This window comes from Parambassis ranga, chromosome 17, assembly GCF_900634625.1.
Source record: "Parambassis ranga chromosome 17, fParRan2.1, whole genome shotgun sequence".
NCBI lineage: Eukaryota > Metazoa > Chordata > Actinopteri > Ambassidae > Parambassis > Parambassis ranga.
The window spans coordinates 4,388,879-4,411,064 of record NC_041037.1 but is presented as its reverse complement, the minus strand read 5'-3'; the positions used below and the strand labels follow the sequence as shown (position 1 = coordinate 4,411,064).

General features: G+C 45.7%; 1 protein-coding gene across 1 annotated transcript in view; it reads right to left on the bottom strand.

The window, feature by feature from the left end:
- skila (SKI-like proto-oncogene a) overlaps nucleotides 1–19,661 on the bottom strand; it is a 28,657-nt gene extending 8,996 nt beyond the window's left edge. Inside the window, exons 1-3 of the mRNA XM_028427152.1 lie at nucleotides 18,382–19,661; nucleotides 1,727–1,822; nucleotides 985–1,073 (exon numbers count right to left, since the gene is read on the bottom strand). Of these exons, the coding sequence (XP_028282953.1) occupies nucleotides 985–1,073; nucleotides 1,727–1,822; nucleotides 18,382–19,503 (1,307 nt within the window). The 5' untranslated portion in view covers nucleotides 19,504–19,661. The remainder of the gene's footprint in view (nucleotides 1–984; nucleotides 1,074–1,726; nucleotides 1,823–18,381) is intronic.
- Between the last annotated feature and the right edge of the window lie 2,525 nt (nucleotides 19,662–22,186).

Here is a 22,186-nt window from a genome sequence, read left to right as displayed (position 1 = left end):
AGCACAACCAACCAAGCCTTGTTCCTTCTCCTCTGCATGGAAACGAAGCACTGCCTGCTCGCCTGAATGGCAATCTGAAACTCCCTTCACATGAAACGGCTCAGAAGTGATTGAATAATGTAAGCCTGGCTCGTATTTGCCACGTGTACCACTAATGGATGCTTGTAGCAACCCAAATACGATCATAAGTGCTATACATATCTGGCACGATGTCCGACTGTGGCAGGGCATTTCATTATTACTAATGCTACAATGCAACAGAGCAAGTCTGAACTGGTTTAAAAGTGCAGCAGTCATGTGATGCTGTCAAGTGACCGGAGTGCTAATCACACCCAATTTGTCTAGCCTGATGTCTGCGAGCCGGCCGCATAGCCAGTGTGTCACAGGTCGTCACATGATGCTATGGCACCATAAACTATCTAATTCCAGGATTTAATCTAGGCCAGATTACTGGTTGCTATCAGTCATACACAAACAAAAGGCTGGCACTCCCCGCAGTAAGGATGGAGGGAGAAACATAGTGCCAGCAGAGAGAAAACAAGGTGCTTTGAGGTGTAAAAAGGAAGGAAGGGGCACACCTGACTTCAGATGTGATGCTGAGCAATTACTGCAAACAGCATCTCTGCAATCAGTTTCTGACACTCTACACTCCACCCATAACCATTTTATGCATGATTTTTAGTTGCTGTCAACTTGAATAACTAAGTATGCAAACACCATATCCTGAATATGATCATCACCAGAAAAAGACATAAAATCTGGATATTAATGTGCATGTAAACACACTCAGTTTTTAAAAATGACATACACCTTCTGGTTCTAGCTAGTCAAAGGCTACTTGTTCCTGCTTTATATAAAAAGATCTTTTCAAGCCTTGTATTTTAATAATTTATCACATATCTCATGCAGTTTATCTGATAATCAGTGTTATGTTCTAATAGGTTACATCCGTGTAGTGGAATGCAGGTTGATGAGATGTAGTACCTGGGATGGACCAGGGTGGGGTGTCCTGGCTCCTCCTTGATGTCCGAGAACAGACGGTTGAACACCAGAGTGGGCGGAGATGATTTCCCCTGTGAAAGCAAAAAAAAAAAAAAAAAACACACACACAAATATGAGACACACTGCACCAACATATTGGGTTTTGTGTTATAGTTAGGTATCATGGCAGCTCTTCTATCCACATTTATTGATCTTTGAATCAACTTTACAGTTGAATACATGACTTATTACAATAGCAATCAGATGCAGGCCCACGCACATGCATACACATCGATACATGGAGAAGAACAGCAGGAGGAGGCGGGAATGTGCTGCACTGCACATGGCGCTCTTGGAGCCATAATCTAATAAACCTAATATATGCATGCATACATGTGAATGAGGGATCATCCATCAGGTATCAGCCGAGACACTGTGCATGCGTGTGTGTGTGTGTGTGTGCGCACGAGAGAGAAAAAGCTAATCATGATAAAGAGCTTCTTCCCTGCATGTAGAGGAGGTGTGTGTGTGCAGTGATAGAGGGGGGGAGGTGAAACCACCCAGCAGCTGCATGAAAGTGTCTCCTGACAGGTCAGAGAGGAGACACGTGCCGCTGTGAATGGGTGATCGGGGGGTGTGTCAGTCAGGGTGGTGACCCTGAGAGCTGACCTGTTTGTTAGAGGATTGGGGGGGTGGGAGACTGAGAGACGGGCAGATGCATACAGGGAAGGGGCTGACAACTGACCTTTCTCACAAGGTCGGCATCGGCCAGCTTGTCAGTGGTGGAGCAGATATCTACCGAGGATTTCCTCACCTGGCTCTCCTCCTCCTCCACTGCCTTCTGAAACACACAGAGACAGAGAGAGAGAGGGACACGGTGGTTAAACACACAAACACACCCTGAGATTTAACACAACAGAGTAACATACAATGCATAACAGGATACATTTGTCAGAATACTCTAAACAATTAAAATGACTGACTCTGAAGCTTGGGAACAAGGTGAGAGAAAAAAAATTACTTGTGGCGAATGGTCACATGGGGGCAGGATAGAGACAAATGGCATTTAAACGATAGGAAAAAGAGACAAATGACATCCAAGAGATAGAAAATTGAGACAAATTGCATTAAAAGTGAATGGTAGTACGTGAGCTATGGCCTGAGCCAGCAGTGACACAGTGCTGTGGAAAACGGAGGGGGCAGGCGAATGGATAAGCTAAGGGTAGAGACAGAATGAGCCCGCTGAGGAAGGCCCATGAATAAAACACAAGAAAAGCCAAGATGATAGTCTGTCATTATAGTGCTTCCGTGTGTGATTCATTGGTTTTCATATAACACGACTAGTCAACCTCAAGTCAAGTATGTTTGTGTGTGTTGAAAATTCATGGATCATTGCGACAGCTCCGAGCCTCTGAGTGTGTTCAGTAAACACTGCCGGTGCGTCCTGTAGTTGTGTGCGTTTTTTTGAGCAAATCCAGGACACGCACAGTGAGGGGCCACAAGCTGATGGAGTTGATGCTTATCTATGGCAGACGGGTCTGACTCTAAACACACACAGGCTGCCACACACACTTTCAACCAAACTGACATGAAACATGGACAGTGGAGGAACCAGATTTTCTAGCAATGTGATATGAGCCATTGGGTAGCCCACAGCAACCAACAGAGAACAGATGGAGGAGGGAGACATAGAGGTGGGAGGAGAATGGGATGCAGAAGAATAGAATAAGAAAAATGAAGAGAAACGTGCAAAAGCAGAAATAAGGACAGAAGGAGAGCTAGAGGTTAAAGAAAGCCTCAATAATTGACACACTAGCCTTTTAAAGCCATCTATAAACGTTTATCCACGGAATGCACACAGACAGTCATCCACAGTGAATAATAAACAGCCAGCCTTTCATCAGTTGGACTAAAGGATTTTTCTCTGTGCTGTATTGCCTGAGAGACGCTGTCATTACCAGAGCTAAATGGCTTCAAAACAATGCTGGCAAATTACTGAAACAAGTGACACTAGCTCTGACCATTTATATTGGCCAACAGTCCAGCAGAAACCTTATTTAACAGCTTTTTCTAATTTTTTTTAATTTAATGATCAAATCTCCAAAATGACACCACCATATAATCAATGATAAATGACTTTTATGAAGCAAAATGCAAGGATTTGCTATCTATCCCCTATCACTGTAAACTAATTATGTTCTGCTTTGGACTGTAGCTTGCAGGAATCTAAAAAACATGTTAAAAAACTGTTTGTGCATTTGTTCATAAAAACAACCACTAGTGGTGCTGTTTTGTGCATGAATTCATGTGTACATAGGGGATAGTCCCTTATTTACAAGGGCATGGATGAATGAGCATCTGCATGCAAATCTAAAATGCTGGAGCCATATGCAGAGCCAGGTGCGTCTCTGTGTGTGTATACAGAAGGGGGCTCGTCCGTCTACGAGTGCTTGTGGTTGGTGTTTTTTTTCCTCTCCACAAGACATCACTGCAGCACTGAAAGAAGGGGAAGGAGGGAGGGGAGGGCTATAGCAGAGAGAGTGTGTGATGGTGGGATGGGGCCGGGATGGAGGGAAGGAGGGAAAAGAAAGAGGAGAATTGACAGAATAACAATAAAACCACCGCAGTACTGTGTCTGTGAGGTGGCTGGACTCCCTCCAATATAAAGCTTGCCTGTATGTGTGTTTTGGATGCACTCCCTAATAGATTCTCCTAATCTCAAATTGGTCCCTGCCCCCCCTCTCCCTGCACAAGCATGTGAGACAACCACATACTATAGTAGAGGGAGACACAGGGCCAAAGCGGCATTAACACCAGGTCATCCAGAGGTCTTTCATCTGCTTGACCCCCCCTCTGACAGCAGATGAGACAACCGACAGCTCATTAAAAAGGTAGCCCTGTGTGCCTGTGCATGCTTGCACGCATGTGTGTATTTATATATCTACACTTGTGAGGACCAATTAGCTCTTGGGATAGAGGACATTGGTAGTGTTTCACACTTTTTACATGCAGGTACACTTACTAAAAATGGATGACTTTCTTCTTTCCTAATGCCATGTCTGACCATCTCCTCATACACACACATATAATATAGTCTTGGGTTTTACACACAAGCCTAGTGCTCGTAAACAAACCAGCATGTTGCCTGTCACTTGTTATTTGTTACTGGGTTTTTTTTATCCAGTGTAAAAGGGGCTCTACATGGCTGCGACAAGAGTGCATCAAATCAGCTATGATTGTGAAAGATGCAGCCTACACATGTGTACATGTGTCCACATATAGACCATACATGTATGTGTGTGTGTTCCACTAATGGCCCCCTGTCTCTCCCTGTAATTCCTGCTTACCTGACAGTTGACAGCTTAACGCCCACCGCCCACACGCACACACCCTTGCTCGTTATTCCTGCTGCTCTGTGCCATCTATTCCTTAATGAATGTGTGCAGGTGCAAACGTTTACACATTTCAACACAACTGTTTTCCTCTCCTCCAGCATGTCTTTCCCTTGTCTGTTCCACCTTCCCACCCCCCACCTAGCTTTATTAACACACCGCTCTGCTTCTCTCTTCTAATCTGCAATAATGAAGCACCTCTCTTATCTGGGTTGCTTCTGTGACACACACGTGTACACACACACAAACAGCCCCAACCCCCCCACCACCACCACCAGCCCTGTCTCCAGCCCTTTTGTCAGGCTGAAGCTTGCCTTATGACAATGTGGATTAGCATTCCACACACTCACTCAGCTGAACTCTGCCCTGTTGTTCCTAATCACCAGCAGTCTGCCCTGCTGCTGCTGCAGCCACACGCTAGTCCATCCCACCACTATGTAGCTCAACAAAAACCTACTGCTCTAGATGCGAACACGGCCATGTGAACTTTTGCAATGACCCATTTTCAGAGCCTCAGTTTGGTCCCCGACCATTAGCACACATGACATTTCCACAGCAGACGCATTAATGGAGTAGAAAGTGTTTTTTGTATCTGTGTAGCCTGAGTGCTGTTAAATCCAACAATAACAAGTGCCACTCCACTACACAGACATCGATGACCGTACATTACCATGGGGTCTGGTACACAGGCAGAGAGTAATACAGGAATACAGCTTATTCTTTTGTCATTTTAACTTGCAATTTACAGCAATGGGGCATTTTAAATGCATGATAACAAGCAGGAATTTTTAATTTTGGGAACTTTGCAAGTACTCAGAAATTCTGAGCTAAGAATGAAATTCTGCTCAGAGCGTTGAATACCATAATTGGCTGCGCAGCTGAAGCAGTACCATGCCATTCATGAGGAGCTGATTTCTGATCAGGGTGAAGGCTTTCAACTTCACAAAAAGCTGACAGCCGCCCAGTTCCTCTGTAGCAGAAGACTGCAGAGGATACATAAGCGAGTCTCTTTCAGCTCTTGCCAGCTGCTGCTCATCCTAACAGAAGTCAAGATGACTCTTTTCTAACCGCTCTTTACCTCAGACTCATCGACACAGGCTGACACACTGCCACACAGAATGCAAACAAGTCCGAGGTCAAGCTCCCCCCACCGCCCCCCATCCGACTCTGCACTCCAGTCACGTGGAATCTCCAGATGACTGCTGTCTCGGTGCATATAAACACACGCACAGTTACTTTCGGCTATAAATACTCGTGCTGCTGTCTCCATACATCTATAATAAAACGCATACATGGCTCATCTCCCCACACACACACACACGTAGACGCTACAGTGATGCATTTTCCGAAGAGCAAATTGGCACTTACTTTAAAAAATTTAGGAGCAAAACGGAAATACATTTACTAGGGTTAATCTGTGAATTCAACCTCAACTGGTCGCTGCTCATACTTCAGCCACACTACATGATTGTGAAGGCCGAAAACAAAATGATTGGATGTGACAGAAAAACAGAAATATGACAAAACCAGTTTCAGAAATGCCTCCGACAGAGACGTATCAGGCATCAGTGAGTACACTTGTCTCAAACAGTTTTCCAGTTTAGAAAATTGGCCACTTGATTATCATCATAATCAAGTGCAAACTACAGTTGTATGGGCATAATAGGTTTGGTAACAACAAATTATACATGTCGTATTTTACTACACTGAATGTGTAAATCATTTTCTTTAATGTAAGCGTTATTCATTTCTACACTGGCATTGGGCCACTATGCCATGTTTATCTGAATTGGTATTCATTGGAAAATGAAAAAAGTTATACGTTCATTAACAAGAGTGTGGCACTCCTTTTCAAGCATTTCTCAGCATGTGCAAATTATTTAGAAAATAAACTATTGATGTGGCAAACATGTAAAACCCTCCCTACACAATCACACACACACAAACAAACAGAACCGGTCTCGACAAGCCTAATGGCCAATCTTATCTAGGGCATAATAAAGAGAGTCCAAGCCTTGATATGACCTTTCAACCCAGCGCAGCAGGCTTGTGCGTTGTGAATGTGCATGTACAAAAATACACTGTTGGGCACAATTGTCTTCACATCTGTTGAACACCCTGGTATCAGTAGTCCGGTATGAAATAAACCCCAGGCAAGTGCCACAATCTAGTTCAAGGGACAAAAACACCCATCCTCCCCTCTTCTTCTTCTTCTTCATCCTCCTCCTCCTCCTCCATGAACCATTCATGTGCCTGGCATTCAGAAAAAAGGGGGGGGGGGGGCGCAGTCGGCAGCAGTGAAGGACAGAGTGCTGCAGATCATTCTCCTTTTCCTCTCAAAGGAGGAAGTAAGCAGCCTTTATTTGGGTGCCTTTTCATTCTGCTTCAGACAGTGAGGGAGGAATGAAGTATTACACACACACACACAGACACTGAGGCAGTCAGTCACACCCTGTCTGTTTCTAAACCACATCCTGTACTGCTGCAGTCATCAACTGTGTCAAAGATCAGGCTAGAGATACACAGACATATATACTTCCTGGCTGAATCATGCAACAACACGATATTGAAGCAATCAGGTACAGTCCCATCTCTTCAGTTCTCATTTTTTTATCTCCAGATTCCTCATATTCCCTAAAAAGTCTAAACATGACATAATGACATGTATAGACTTTGTGCCTATCTTTAGAGTCTGGATTTGTGTGTGTTTTTGTGGAGTCTAATGTTCTGATGGTCACACACACACACAGCCACAGACACTAGAGGCCTCTGTATTGAGGTCTTAATCCAATAAGCCATTTATCCACGGACTGGGGGCCACACTTTGTTTCAGCAGCCAAATCAATAACAACCCACAAGGGAACCCGACAGCAAAGTGGGGCAACTAAAGGAATATATATTTTTTTTTAAGCAACGGCTATCCGATTAACTCAAGCAGCACCGTGAAATGAGATGACTGCGCCTTGTCTCAGGTCCAAGAGTCATCACTTACAGAATCATATTTTTTTATGAATTGTTTAAAGTCTAATCTCGTCTTAAAAAGCTGTTTGTCAATGTGTGTAATACCTGTTACCGTATGTGCTCAAAGGGGTATTACTCAGCTTATCTTTCTTTCACTTTAGTTTTGTACAGAAAAACGTGGTAATTAAACAGAGCAGATGAGGACAGGTCTGACAGGTGGACGGATAGACAAACAGGTGTCAGAGGGAAACAGGAAATAAAAAAGGGGGGCAGGCAGACAGCCAAGACAAATAAGGACACAGAAACACAACATGTGACTGTCTGTCTGTACCACCCCCAGACACACAGACACACACACACACCTGTTCCTCCCCATTTCCAAACACTAAAAGAAAGGCCAGAGCCAGACAAGCACACAGATAAGCATCTGCCAGACTAGTCATGCCCAAGTCACACACATATACACACACACCACACACATAAAGAGGCAGATAAGGACAGGTTCATTCGCAAACTTGCTTTGGCTTCCGGCCTTGAGTACATTTTTGTGCCACATGGGCACTATGTCTAGACAGTCATCCCATCCACGTCAACAGACACACGCACGCACATACACATAGCTTCCCCCCTCCCTGCCAACATGTTGAGCTCCTTCCTCCGTAGCTACACTTCTAATCAGCCATTTTACAACACACACACACCACAGCATTGATAGCTAGAACCAATGGGACCCAGTGGACAGAGACTACTGCAGAAAATGAAGTGAGTTATAAAAGGGGATGGCGAGGAATCTTCCCCTTATAAACGCACATCTACCATCCACCTACTTCAGCTTTACGACAGACAGGGGTTTAATTTGGAATCCAGCAACAATTTTTCTCTAGGATCCTTCACATAAAAGATGCCTCTAAGCTCGTATGATCAATTTTTTTTCTATTCATCTCTCTCCCTGTACTCTTTCATTTCTCATGTTTCACAGTCAAATCCCAGGTGGCTGTTTCCAGTCTATGTTCGCAGCAGAGCATGCAGAGGGTTGTAATAATGTTACCTCATGAATGGACAAATTGTCTGGCTAGAATATACTAGGTAGGCTGCTCAGGCTAAGGTTATACCCAACCAAACATCCTGTTCACACATACACAGTCTAAGTAAGAGAGAGAGAGAGAAATACAAATGCTTAATCCAACTCCAAAATAAAGTACTTTACCACGCAAGACTTTTATAGACATCTGACAATAAGGCCAGATATAATTGTTGTAGTGGCAATGACAAAACATTACTCAAAGGCCTTCCCCCAATTGTACATCCTGTGCAGACATTGCATCAGAGGCGAGAAGTATAACTGAATTATGTCACACTTTAGATCATCAGACTGCAGCATTGTGATTATTAGTCATAAACAGACAAGGCATATTTATAAACAACCTATGAGAAAGGAAATATGTAGAGTGAGATCTGAAATGTGATTTAGTTGCCCTGCCTATTTTAATAATAAGACAGACATAATGCAAAACAGACTGTCTAACCACAAAGTTTTTATTATAGTTTTAACTCTTAACCATCTGAACCACAAAAGGGGACATACAGACCTTAAATGCATTGGGTTTTAGGAAATCCAACCAATTCTAAGCTTTAAATCATGTTATTTAATGAAATTTTGATAATAATAATTTTGAATAATTATATTTTTTCTACACATCACAATTAAAGATTCGCCAAAAAAAGTATTCTGCTCTCAGACCACCATGATTGATTCACTTGTGACTATCAATCATGTGGTCAAAATTTAGCAGGTTCGTCTGATCTGCAGCATTTCTACAATTGATTTGAATTGCAGGATTATGTGGTTTGTGGAGGCTGTAAAAAGGAAATAAACATAGCTCCCAATTTTGTTTTTGTTACTTTTTTTTTTTTTTACGATGTCTACAACTGCTTCTAGCCATGATTGTAATTTTTCCAAAGAGATGCAGACCAGTCCTGTCTGGATGTGCACATGTTTCTTTAACAAAGAGTTGGTTGGGAGTGTGTGAAAGACATTAAAAAATAATCCACATCTGACAGTCTCTAGCACAGCAGCCTAGTACAAGTGGGTGTTTGCACTCCGTTTTCCTTCCCCACAACAAAAATTACCAAAGCTTTTGGGGCTCACCTATGTGAGAAGAGGAGAGTGACACATACAGATGCACACGCCAGTAAACAGACCTCCAATCAAACAACAGCTCCATCAAACAGCAATGTAGGAGGATGACGTAGTTCACTGCAAGCAAACTGTTTGTGCGCACATACGAGCACAGACACAAGTAGACACACTTCATGCTCCCATAAGGATACATCCACTGAGAATGAGGCCAGTGGGCCCTGGCCTTGTCTGTGACTGTACTCATCATCATCTATGCTTCATCTGGGCCAGTGTGTGCATGTGTCTGTGTGCTTTAAACATCTTTAAAATCCCAAAGAAAACCTCTCCAGGGTATTCTGCTGCCATGGGGTGCTGTGTGGTGGTAGGTTACTGGTTCACTCTTGCTATTGGGGACAGATGTGCATACGAAACACCAAATCACAAATCAGCGAGCCGGGTGCTCTACATCAAGAGAAGCTGACTTACTATTCAAATGGATGAAACAACTCGGAGTGCTAGGAGACAGAGGGGAGTGAGAGAGCTGCCGAGAGAGGACAAGCGTTGCTAAGCAGACTGAAAGCCGAGAGAGGCTGTCAGCAAGCCAGCAATGCACTGCTATCACTACAGAGAGAAAACACAAAATGGAGACACTGCCTGACCCTCTTTCCTTGCGATAAACTACACAACATTCACTAAAATAACTCTAAATGCATACTGATGCCTGCTTCTAACACACATTTAGAGGCTGTAATGTACAGCCAAAATTCAGCATTAATGGATTAAAATTTGTCTTAAATGTCCCTAAAACATGCCTACAGGAAAACGGGGTTCAGAGTGAAGGAGGTGTTTAAATGAGAGGTTTAAGTGTTGCACTGCAGGAGTCGCCTCTGACTGAAACCCTTCTTTACTGGACCTCGTACGTGGCCACATATCGATTGGCGCTTTGTTTACTTCTTCCTCAGGACAGGAGGCTGTTCTGCTGTAATGTGGTATACTGCAGTAAAAGTCAATGCTTGGTTGGTCGTCACTGTCTGCAGTGAGGCCAGAGGTGGGGAACGAGGAGAGTAAAATGAAGGAAGGACGGACGGTTAGAGGTAAAGAGGTTGACCCATGATACACTGAGAGTGCTACAAAGAAAAAGCCCCACCTGGCCAAAATGCCCCACAGGGTAAAATCTATCATAGACACATGGAGGGAGAGAAAGTTAAATCCAAACAGGCCCTAGGTCCTCTGACTGTTCTGCAGGGAACGCCGGTCTCATCCATATTACATGCAGGATCTTGTTTGAAGCCTCTACTGCCCCTCTCTGCATGGGCAGCTTGGCTTTGCTGTCCAGGCCCCTCGGGCTCAACTGTCTCTCCCTCGCACACACGAACACACAAAAAGCTCCGTAATGCAAATCCATCAGTTGCCATGACTCTCCTTCCACTGCTGTCACAAGCTCTGCTTTTCAGTCTTTGATGACCATTCTCTCTACTCTCACAAAGGCTCTCTGACTTACAAAATATACAAGTTACATTCACTTTTAATCTTGCTCAACTGAATTATTGAAAACAGCCAGAAACTTCAGATGAAACCTGCACAGAGAATTCCACTAGAAATTGGCCCTAGGCTACTATTAATTTCCGTCTTGTCTGCACTGACATTCATTCACCAGAGACTATGACAGGTGAATCTACACTAAATTCAATCACCATACCTCCTTCATTAACACACAAAACACAGTCTGAGGCAAGCTTGACAGCAGCCTTAGAAGAGCGCAGTTGGGTTTGGTAAATCTCATTACAGTTGAGTCAGAGCTCTAAGTGAACACACCTGGGTGTACATCAAACAGACTGAGTGAGAGACCAGGAAGGTGATAAATGTTCGTCCTGGCTCCACAGAGACGCTGATGAGTGGAGAGCAAACCGCAAGCATGGACAGAGCACAATGACTCACGCTGCAGGATAGGGTTGGCGTAGTTAAGGGGAGGAAGTGGGCTGGCGTTGGTTGTGTGTCTGGCTGGATTTGACCCTTTAACTTCCTTTAATCAAATGGTCTCATCTGATCTTGAGACCATACACCTACTGTGTAAATTTGTGGCCATCATAAAAGGGGTCATCACATTCAAAGATACAACTTTTGATTTTTGTTTTTAAGGTTTTATCAGTGGGTTTTACAGACTAGTAAATGAGGCAGCTTGGTTGTCTGCCAAAGCAGCTGACAGAATAAGAACCCTTGCCAAAACTGTACCATCATCACATTCAAGGCTAGAGTTCTTCATTTAGCATGAGTCACTTTTTGTGAACCACTGTGCATATGGCCTCATCTGGGATCAGGATGTGTCTCAGCCAGTACATTTTGATAGTGATGACACAGAAAATGTCTGGCATAACAAAGTGTACTTGTCATAGGACCGGTTATACTGTAGCCAGACTGTAAACCACAAGGCAATGCTGAACTCTTCAAAAGAATGAAGTCAAGGACAGTAAGACTCAGCGAGGGCCAAGTCTCCCCCAGCAGCAAGGCTGTTTTCATATGAGGCCAGAAAAAAAGAGCTGGACATGCAAAGAAGTGCCACATGCTCAACCGCGCACACACACACAACACACACGACTCAGTTGCTTGGGGACAGTTGAGGAGATGCTTGTCTGAAGCTTGCGCGTCAGGAAGCTGAAGTGCACTCACCAGTTTCAACACATGCAATCTTTAATCAGGCTTCAATGGCTGAAGTGTACTTTATAAATACACCGTATACATTTTATGAATGCGGTTAGGTAATTAATTGCATCTAGAGGTCAACGACCTCAAGGATCGTCTACTACTTAGTTTGTGCCGTGAGGAGTTGCAATGGGGCTGCCGTGGATCCAGAGGGAAATTCAGATGCAGAAGTCCTCTATTTACAGAATCGAGATGAGCCTGTTTGGACCCCCAGGGGATATGAGGCAAAGAAGTCGGTATGCTTGCATGTGTGCGTCTGCCTTAAGAAATATCAGGGAGACTGATGACTCCCATGAGCGGCATCACTGCAGGTGGGGAATAATAGTGAGATAAACACATCAGCATTTGGCAAGGCGGCGACAGAAAGCGATAGAAGACCAGGCAAAACAAAAAAATGGCACTTGTTTCACCCACACTTGTGCAGTTCAGCAGCAGTTCTAGCAAGGCAGCACGTAACTCCGCTACCAGCATGTAGATTAGGCATATGAGGCCATTTGACTAAAGAACATGGACAACTAATCGTACACGCCAGTAAAATCACTTCCATATGGAAATGACGAGCCATTACCAAACAGGCAAATAAATTAGTGGCAAAGTGGAGAGATGGGGATTCATGTAATAGTACAGGCTGACTATTTTCCCCTGATTTCCCCATGTTTGCAACATGCATAATTGATCAGTGTAGTGGCTGGGCTTAATGTGTCGTGGATGCGCCGGGTGGAAGCCCAGCGGGACTTATGACACAGCTTTGATATCCTGTGTTTATCTCCTTGTCTGGGAGACTGGGACAGTGGGAGAAAATATGAGCGAGCGAGACTGTGCCTATATGGTGTGTGTGTGTGTGTGTGTGTCTGTCGTGTATATGGTGCTCCTATGGAAAGCGCCGTCTCTCTGGGCTTCTCCATTTATATCTTCATTAATCACCGTTCCCACCGGGAAGGGCGGCACAGAAGAGTCTTTCAAATGCAAACACACTCCCTCTGCTTGCACAAAACACGTACAGGCTGGCAGTCTCCCACAGTCCCTTTACAGTATTACCTCCCAGAATACCCTGCCCCCAACGCACACACAACCTGCTCGTCTGACTGTCTCCCATGGAGACCAGACAGTGAACAGTTAATCTTCTCATCAACACATTGATTAATTAATACCAAGACTCCTCATTATTCCAGTCTCACGCAAAACAACCGAGGCAAGCGAGTCAGACATGCCTTGACCCAGGCACCTTCCTTATAGTCTTGCTTGAAGTTGTACCCCCCTCATTCATACAGAGAAACAGCCAAGTGGTCTGACGTCCTGAAGGGGAAGAGCTAGAGCACAGTGAGCATGCAAACAGGCTGTCGGTCCAGGGCCCTTTTAAATCCTGCAGGACATTGAGCTGGGAGGGCCTCAGCCAGTTTGTTTAGTCTATGAGACTGTTGGCAAACGTGGCAGAGGCTCCGCTGTATCTGGATGGACCTATCTGTGCCGATAGTCCGACCAACAAGGAAACTCTTTAAAAATAAGAATTTGCAGCTGCGGTAGGAAATATTCACCTCTGGTACATTTTTTAAATTACTAAAACAGAGATGGTGCAATGAATGTGGCTGAGGCCCGGGTGACCGTGTGAAACCTAAAACTTGAAAAGATTCTTATCTGTTTAAGACAAAGACTGAGAAGTAATGACTCTGGCGTTCCTCCAGTAAGCTGCTATGCTGTTATGGAGCTGTGATACTGGCACTGACCTGATGGTGACATACCAGAGGCCCCTCGGCTCAGCCCCTCCTACCTTGCGGGGCCCCATTTAGCCCTTTACAACAGGCAGCAAACACTGGCCAAGGGATGGCTTGTTATGCACAGGGAACACAGTCTCCCACACCAAACTACATACAGGCGTTAAAGAGACTGTAGGTTACTCTGGGCCAGTGTTCAAAGAAGTTGCTGTGTATTCAGTATAAGTGGATAATTGTTCTTTGGAAAATGCACAAACAGACATGGAAATATGTGTATGGGTGTCTTGGGGTGGGGTGGGGTGGGGGGGGGGGCAAAGAGGAGAGTGCTAGCTGGGGAAATGCGAGCTAGCAGGCATGTGATTGGCCAACCAAGAGGGCTGTTACAGGCCAGATTTGTGGTTCAGCTCAGGTCTTTGGGAGGTTAATTTTCAACTCTGAAAAAGGGGAGCTCGGGTCCAAGCACCCTTCTAACAACCTGATGGCCATGGACAAGGCACGTTTGGTGGAAGATGACCAAAGAGCTGTCTGTGGCAACCTGTACTTGGCCTCTTCTTCTTCTTTACCCTTACCTTATTCATAAAAATGGCACATTTCTTGAGTACAGACACCCTTTGTGTGTCTGCTTGACATTGCTTCAGCTTTTCTGGGGGGCAAAAATGAAGACAGACAACAGCGGAAGCAGAGGTGCGGTTAAGACTGGTGCACATGTCTGAACGCTTATGTAACACTGGCTGCAGCCCCTGTAACTGAGTCGCCTCATTTCACTCTTCTTCTGTTTCCTCTTTCTTCCTCCTTCGTGGCCTGTCTCCTTCTTTATTCACTGTACGTGTCATCCAGCAACTCCCCACATCCATCAAGGTCAGAGACCGGATCGATAGCCACTGGCCTTTCCTCTCATCTGCCTCTCAGACGCACACAAGTGGTCTTATTGCTTATGTAACGATTGACTTATTGGGTCATTTGGCTGCTTGCTTTGTTGCTGTTCACTGATTGGGGCCTAGGGGGCATTGACTGTTTACACATACATGTGGGAAACAGCAGAACTGTCTGGTTTAGTAGTAGCAGTAGAGGATGGTGTTGAGTGAATGATGGCAGCAGGCTGAAGGTCAAAAGTCAAGATGTGAAAACATGAACCCAGGAGAAGCAGATAGAAGATGGATTTTAAGATGGAGGGAGATGACAGAGAGAAAGACAGCAAAGGCAGCACAGTGAATGATTAGTTATGCCTGCCAAAATCCAATTAGGTACAGCCTGAGAGAATAACTGACAAGCAAACAGACAGACAGAGCAGACAGCTCAGGAGACAGCCACAGAGTGCAGCTGCTCTGGTCTGTGGTAATGAAGTCACTGGTTTCCAAATAGCAAAATAGAGGAAGCCAGAGAGATGCAGCTGTCTGCCGTCTGTGCCGCAGCCACTGTGTCAGCCCGGCCAGGGAGACAGACAGAGGAAGGCTGTTCTCTCCGTCTGACACTTCTGACTCTGGGCCAGCAAAAGGCAACAAACAAGGCTGAGGCAAATAAGCCATACGCGGCTCTGTTCTCATTAACATTCAGAAATAAGCCCAAAATATCAGCTCGGACACATTTTCTCAACAATACATATTAGTTATAAAAACTTTATTATTGTTAAATTGCTACAGAAATACTCTCAAAATATCCACAGAGTAGTAGAAGCATGTTTGTTTTAAACTTGTGATTACAAGTGGGGATTTTTGGTAACTCAGTGTCTGATGACATGCATTGCAATTTCACATGTTGGTGAGTGCGATCATGAAATCTAAACTGCGGTTACTTCCTGTCGTGTCGGAAAAAATAAAGCTATTAAAAATGACGACACATACGGCCTCAGTCTAAAGTACAAGTGTCTGTCACAACTCCTGAGGCAAAATGAACTCATGGTCTGTCGAATACTAAAGACACTGCTCTGATAAGGTTTCAGCTTGTTGCTGTCTGTTGGTGGCATCTGTCTAGCAAACTCTATTTACACAGCAGGGATCAATAGACGGGGCAGCAGTGCCTCCAGCCACAAAGCGCTGTTTATGCAGAGCAGGAGTTTTTAACTGCACCTTCTCAAACCAAACAATCCAAACAGGATATGGGACTAGTAGCCATTGGAGAAAGTGGGGAAAAAAACTTCCAGAAGGCTCCCCTTGTTTCTGTCTCTTCTCTTCAAGGAGGTCCCAGAGGGCTCTGGTGAAACTATGAACTGCTTGTAAATGTGCACATTCACACTGTGTGTAAATAAGGGCCACTGGGAAAACGGTCTGCGTTCAGGGTTAGACTAACACACAGAGGCGAGTAATCTTTCTTAAAAGTATGTGTGACCATAAGCTGCCTGGCCAGCCTTCCACTAACATCCACTGGGATGTGGAAACTATGACTCACACAGCCAGTGCAGTGGAGGCGGCTGGACACTGAGAGTCTGGAGGATGTTCAGGGTGAGAGACATGTCCGTCTGCTTCACTTCCTGCTCAGTCCAACACACACTTTCATTGCATTTCAAATACACAAACAACAGAGTGGTTGGACTAAGTGAAGCGATGTCCCCCTGTTCTCTGACCTTTCACACACTCGTCCATCCGTTTGGGAAGGGGGTGAGGTGGCATCCTCACCAGTTTCCTGCAGACTACCATGCACCCTTGTCTTTCCAGGAATTTCGCCATTAGTGACTTTGTGTGTCTACACAAATACAGTAGTTACACTGAAACGATTAGTGTATATGTGGGTTTTTAGCTCAACGCTGACTGAAAGATGTGTGAGCAACACCTGAACAGACATGGAAGCAATCTAGTGACCTGTCTACATTGTTGTTTACATGGAGCTAGTATGCCTACACGTGTGTCATTCGATCTTGGACTGAATGCTTTCTTTCCCACAGGAAACAAAAGCCAGATGTTAGTGGTTTTGTTGTCCATTTTAAAAGGGTTAGGGACTGTAGTCAACCGCTCAAAATTAACACAACAAGGTAATATCTAGTCAATACCACACAGATTAAAAAAAGGGGAGGATAATTACTGAGAGACCACCGCACAGAGACGAGACAGCACCTGAAACGGTGGTGAGACAGAGGCTCCAGAGAGCCTGGCAAAGTGTGAGACAGTAAGACACAGAGATGTGTCACACTATCCTCCAGCTAGCAGCTCATTACACACACACACACAGAGAGTGGCATGGAAACAAACAAGCGCAATCACGGACTTGAGGACTCGCTCAGATCCACCTTGACATTATGTTTTGGTACATGTGTCGTCTCTGGTCTGCACACGTTGCTGTTTACTCTGAGCGCTTATTTCCTCTGTGGTATTAAAATGTCTGTGTTTCTGAGAAAGAATGTCTATGTCTGTCAAGATGCATACCTCAAACCCAGGCAGAGGAAAGGAAGGAGGACAGTTAGGAAGAGGCAGGACAAAAATGCAGCAAGAAGACTAGACGAGACAGTGGACGGTATTTACAAAGCAGGTGTGTTGTCTTTTAGACCCTCTTAAGACTACACATACACGCCACAAAGTGCTTACAGTATCGTTAGTGACAAACGACTTAGTAACAGTTGAACTGTTACTACGACAAACCACACCAAACAGACAAAAACACAACCCCACCTTCACCCAGAAAACAATACAGAGAGGGTGGTGCACTGTGGTCAAAGGGAGGTCATGAGACATAAACCAGTTAATGGCAGGGAAACAATCTAATGCCTTTCCACCCTTTGAACGCTGACTTTTCAATATGCACACTGCCATTGTGGCTTCGATATTGCACTGACATGATTTTTTTGTTCACACAGCATGAATAAAAAGGATGGAGGACTGCAGCATTCTGGCCTTTAGTGGCAACTAGAAGTAATGCCATAAAGCAATTTCAATTTCAGTTTTGCCTGGAGGTAAAAGGGTCCCTAATACTGTCTTATGTTCCACTACCAAAACTACATGGTTTTCACTGCACTGAGATACATTCCTATTTCAAGAAGCACCTGTACTGTACCCAAGTTGCTAAACAACTCTTCACATAGTTTATAAAATATTAGCTGATTTTTTTCTTTTTTGGCGTCACCCTGTGCGAATCAGAAAATTATTTTTAAAGGACCGACTAACAGCAGATGTGTTTCAGAGTGTCTTCCTGTATCGGCCTTTTGTTCAGTGACATTCTCACTGACCTCCAAGTGACCCAAGGGGACAAATGATGCACTTCCCCTTCAGCTGTGGCCAGCTGGCCTAACCTCGTCTGATCAGACCTGACCGGGCAGTTGTCACCACCTGTCCCAGGGCTCAGACACACACACACTAGGTCATCGCTGGTTTAAGAAAACACCAGACGCAGAGTAGTGTTTTCAAAGCTGCCTAATACACAAACCCTGAGACCGGGCCGTCACAGAACAGTGTGTCCACTAATCAGCCATTTTCAAAGACTTTAAAAGCACATTAGCAAGCACATTAGGCAAGAGAGAAGTTTTAATTGGCCCAATTGCAGAGTGATGAATGACACCTTCAGCTGACACAGCATTCAGAGGTACACTTACTTTGTCTAGCGACCTCTTCAGCTGGAAGTGGAACTTCTCTTTGACCTCGTCCAGCAGCTGCTTCAGCTTGGGCTCTTCAGGGGTCCCCTGGTACTTCCTGGCGAGTTGCAGGTAGCAGGGCCACTTGGCTGAGTCAAAGCCCCAGTGGCAGGTCCTCTTATCAGGAGACTTGTGTGAATGCATGACAAACTTCTGTGGCGAAAAGAGCAACTGGCACTCAACGCACTGGATGCATGGTGCCTCGGGCTGGGTGTAGAACTGGGGCACAAAGAGACCCTGGCACTTTCCCAGGCACTGGTGCTCCACCTGGAAGCTGGATTCGCTCTCCTTCAGCAGGCCCTGGGCCGACAGCTTACCACTGGGGTCAGCAGGCAAGGCTGCCCCGGGACGCAGCAGAGCGTTGCACAGCCGCTGTGCATCCGTCAGTGTAATGAGGCCACAGGAAGGTGCGTTGAACGGCAGAATGCCCAGCACCTTGAGGATGTGCAGCTGCTCAGCGTCGCAACGTGAACAGTAGACATAGAGCTCATCACACACAGTGTTGATCTGCTGCAGAGAGAAGTCGCGGAGCACAGAGTTGAGCACCTGGGGTAGGCAGAGCCGCTTCTCACCCCCAACGACAAAGCAGGAGATGGACTCTCCTTCCAGCAGAGAGTGGGTAAGTTCAGTGGAGCTGTCACAGGGTACCAGCAGAGGGCCCCCTCCCAGTACAGGAGGGGAGGGCAGGGGGGGCATGCCGGCAGAGGAATGCTCGTGGCCTGTTCGGGCTGAGAAGGCAGCTGGGCCCCCAAGAGAGCTCTGGCTGCTGAGGGTGAACTGGGCCAGTGTGTGTTTGAGCCCTGGGCTCAGGTCCAGGGCTTTAGCAGAGCCCACCACATGCAGTTCTGCCCGGCCCTCCACATCCATGTCAGAGTCATGGCGCAGATCCTCCGGCTGCTCCCTCTTCACCTTGGGAGATTTGGGGAGGGAATCCAAGCTCCGCCGCTTCAGGTGGATCTCCGCCATCACTCGCTTCTTGATAGGCGCATCTTCCAGTCGCTCTCTGTAGAGACGTTTCATGCTGCCCTTGAACGAGTTCAAGTCTTTGAAAGGGGTTTTCAAACTGGTCTGGGTGCTGGCCATTTCTAAGTGAGTTGTTGTTGTTTCTGTCTGCGAACCAAAGTCTTGTATTCCTCTAAGTCTTTTTTTTTTTCCTCCTTAGCTCTTTTCAAATGCCACAAATCTTCTGGTAGGTAGACACATGCATGATGATTACAGATGTGTTCGATGTTCTGATCCGATGCCTGAGCATGAAAAAAAAAACAGAAATTTAGAAAAAAAATAAGCCACAACCTAAACTATACAAAATCAATTCCTTCCCTACAGAGTGATAAACAAACTGAAAATGATCCCATCAAAAAAAAGGCTGTGGAGCATGAAATCCCCATAAGGACTTTAAATGTTTTATGCTTTCCCTGCTGTGGGGCTGAAGAGGTCGATGGCTGTTAGCATGGTCCACTAAACCAAATGGCCATTACCATACTTCACACAAACACACGGCTTTTTTTTTTCCAGCCCTTGTAATTGAACCCCACAGGAAATTTGCATCAAGGTTTTTGAAGAAAACTTTCCAGCTCCAAGTGAGAATTTTAACAAGCAAAACCAGTTGACCAGACAAGATGAGTGAAATTCACCACCCCGCCTTTTCTCCCATTTACATTTTACATTGTTAATCCCAGGCTGATACACAAAAACATTTCACTTTGCAAATGAAAGTGTCCTTCCCAGCCATATTGTGCCTTCCCCCTTAGGTCTGCTTACCCCACGCTGACCCCATCAACTCCATGAAAAACAATTGATAAAAGCGTTAACAGCGGTCGTCCCCTTCTCTCAGTGATCGCACAGCTTGACATACAGTGTTGTGGAAAGCGGTGTTTCCCCCCACTACCTTTATACTCTCGGCTTTTATAATAAGGTAAACAACACTAAGATGGTACCCCCCCCCCCCCAATTTAAAATAATAATGGCTACTGCTGCAATATGACACAAATGACACGCAGATTAAATAAATTCCAGCCTGAGTTTATAAATACACACAACAAATGGAAGTTTCGGTTTGTCAGAATGGTAAAAAAAAAAAAACACACTTTCGGTTAAATGACCACATTTAAAGGATTTTCACGCGTTTGCAAATTTTCAGCATCCCGTCGTTTTTTCCGCCGAGGTGCTGCTGCTGCTGCTGCGGTGCGAACCACAAGCTCCATTCCGAACCAGGATGATGTTTGTGGGCGTTCTAATGGCAAATACCACCGAGGTCGATTTAATAAATATATAAAATAAATATATATATATATATATACTACTGCATGATCGGAACTCCGGTGGCTGCGTAAAGCTCCGATCTGGTCGATGCGTTTCTGTGAAGACATCACAACGCCCGCAGCTATTTACCAAACATCAGGACCGTGTATTTGACACCTTTCTGTCTAATATTTTTCACGTCACCATCCACGTCTTTTTTTTTTTTTTTTTTTTTGCTGCAAGGACACCGCGTATAGCGCTGCCCCAGCTCCGCTCCGCTCTCCTCCCCCTCCTCCTCCAGTCTGCAGGCTGTACCTCGCCTCCTCTGCTGGCTCGGCACTGGTATGCAGACAGTGCTGATAATGACATTCACTGTCTACGCTACAGTCTGGTCTGGTCTGGTCTGGGGAAGGGAAGGGAAGACACCGCGGTCGGCCGTTACGCACACGCCGATTTTGGTGAGGGGGGACATTGGTGACGGGGTTTACAACCTACGACCTGCCCTCATGTTAAAAACACAGGTAGACCGGCTGTCACAGAAACAGAACCCCCCCAATCCCCGGTCAAATGAAGCACGGGTTGACTGAACCATTATTTTCAATATAGGTTATGTTGTTTGACGCAGGCGTGTAGTGAAAGTGTCCAAATGCGCGCATCAGTCTGGAAACATCCTCTTTAACCCTAAAAGCGCTAGTTAGCTTAGCGTACCCTGGTGGGATCGGAGTATAAAGCGGTCTAACCAGCATAGTGGGCTATGAAGCAGGCTAACCAGAGCACAGACAGCAGGCTAACTTAACCCGGTTCTCCCCCCCACAAACACACACACACACACAGCAATGAGAACGCCAGTACGGCAGACTGACCTGACCCAACTCCGCCAACACATACTCTGATAAAAAAATAAAGCAGTGTCCGCCGAGGACGGCGAGAGAGAGATAAGGGAAGAGAAGCCAGGCTATTCCAGCGTAGTGACCGATAAAAAACAGGCTAAGCGAGCGGACCGCTAACCATACATCAGGCTAAACCCCCCCCCCCCGCCGATAGAGAGCGACACGGCAGGCTAAAGCAGGTTAGCTTCGTCCCCCCCATCCGTCGGCAGCGACTGAAGGCAGGATTTTAACCGTTAATCACAGACCGGGGTCAGATATCAACAGACGGACAGACCTCCATCTTTAAACGCTCCGTTTAAACAGCGGTCATTTGTTAAAAAAACGGTGAAGACTTGCCTGCACGCTGCGTGTCGTCGGTCGTCCTCCTCACTCGCCCGGGGTCTTCTCAGTACTGGAAAAGCCTGACGGACCGTCAACAAGATGCAGCTAGAGGCTCCACTCCAGCCCCTGTAACGTCACACTGCACACGGGCTGAGAGGCGGAGACGTCACCCGGCTGACGGAAACTATGCGGGGGTGTCTCTCGTCGGTCTATCCGCCTGTCTGTCTGTCTGTCTGTCTGTCTGTCTCGCACAGTCTGGGAGATCTGTTTCCTCCAGCAGCAGCAGCAGGTAGAGCTGAGAGCACGGAGAGGAC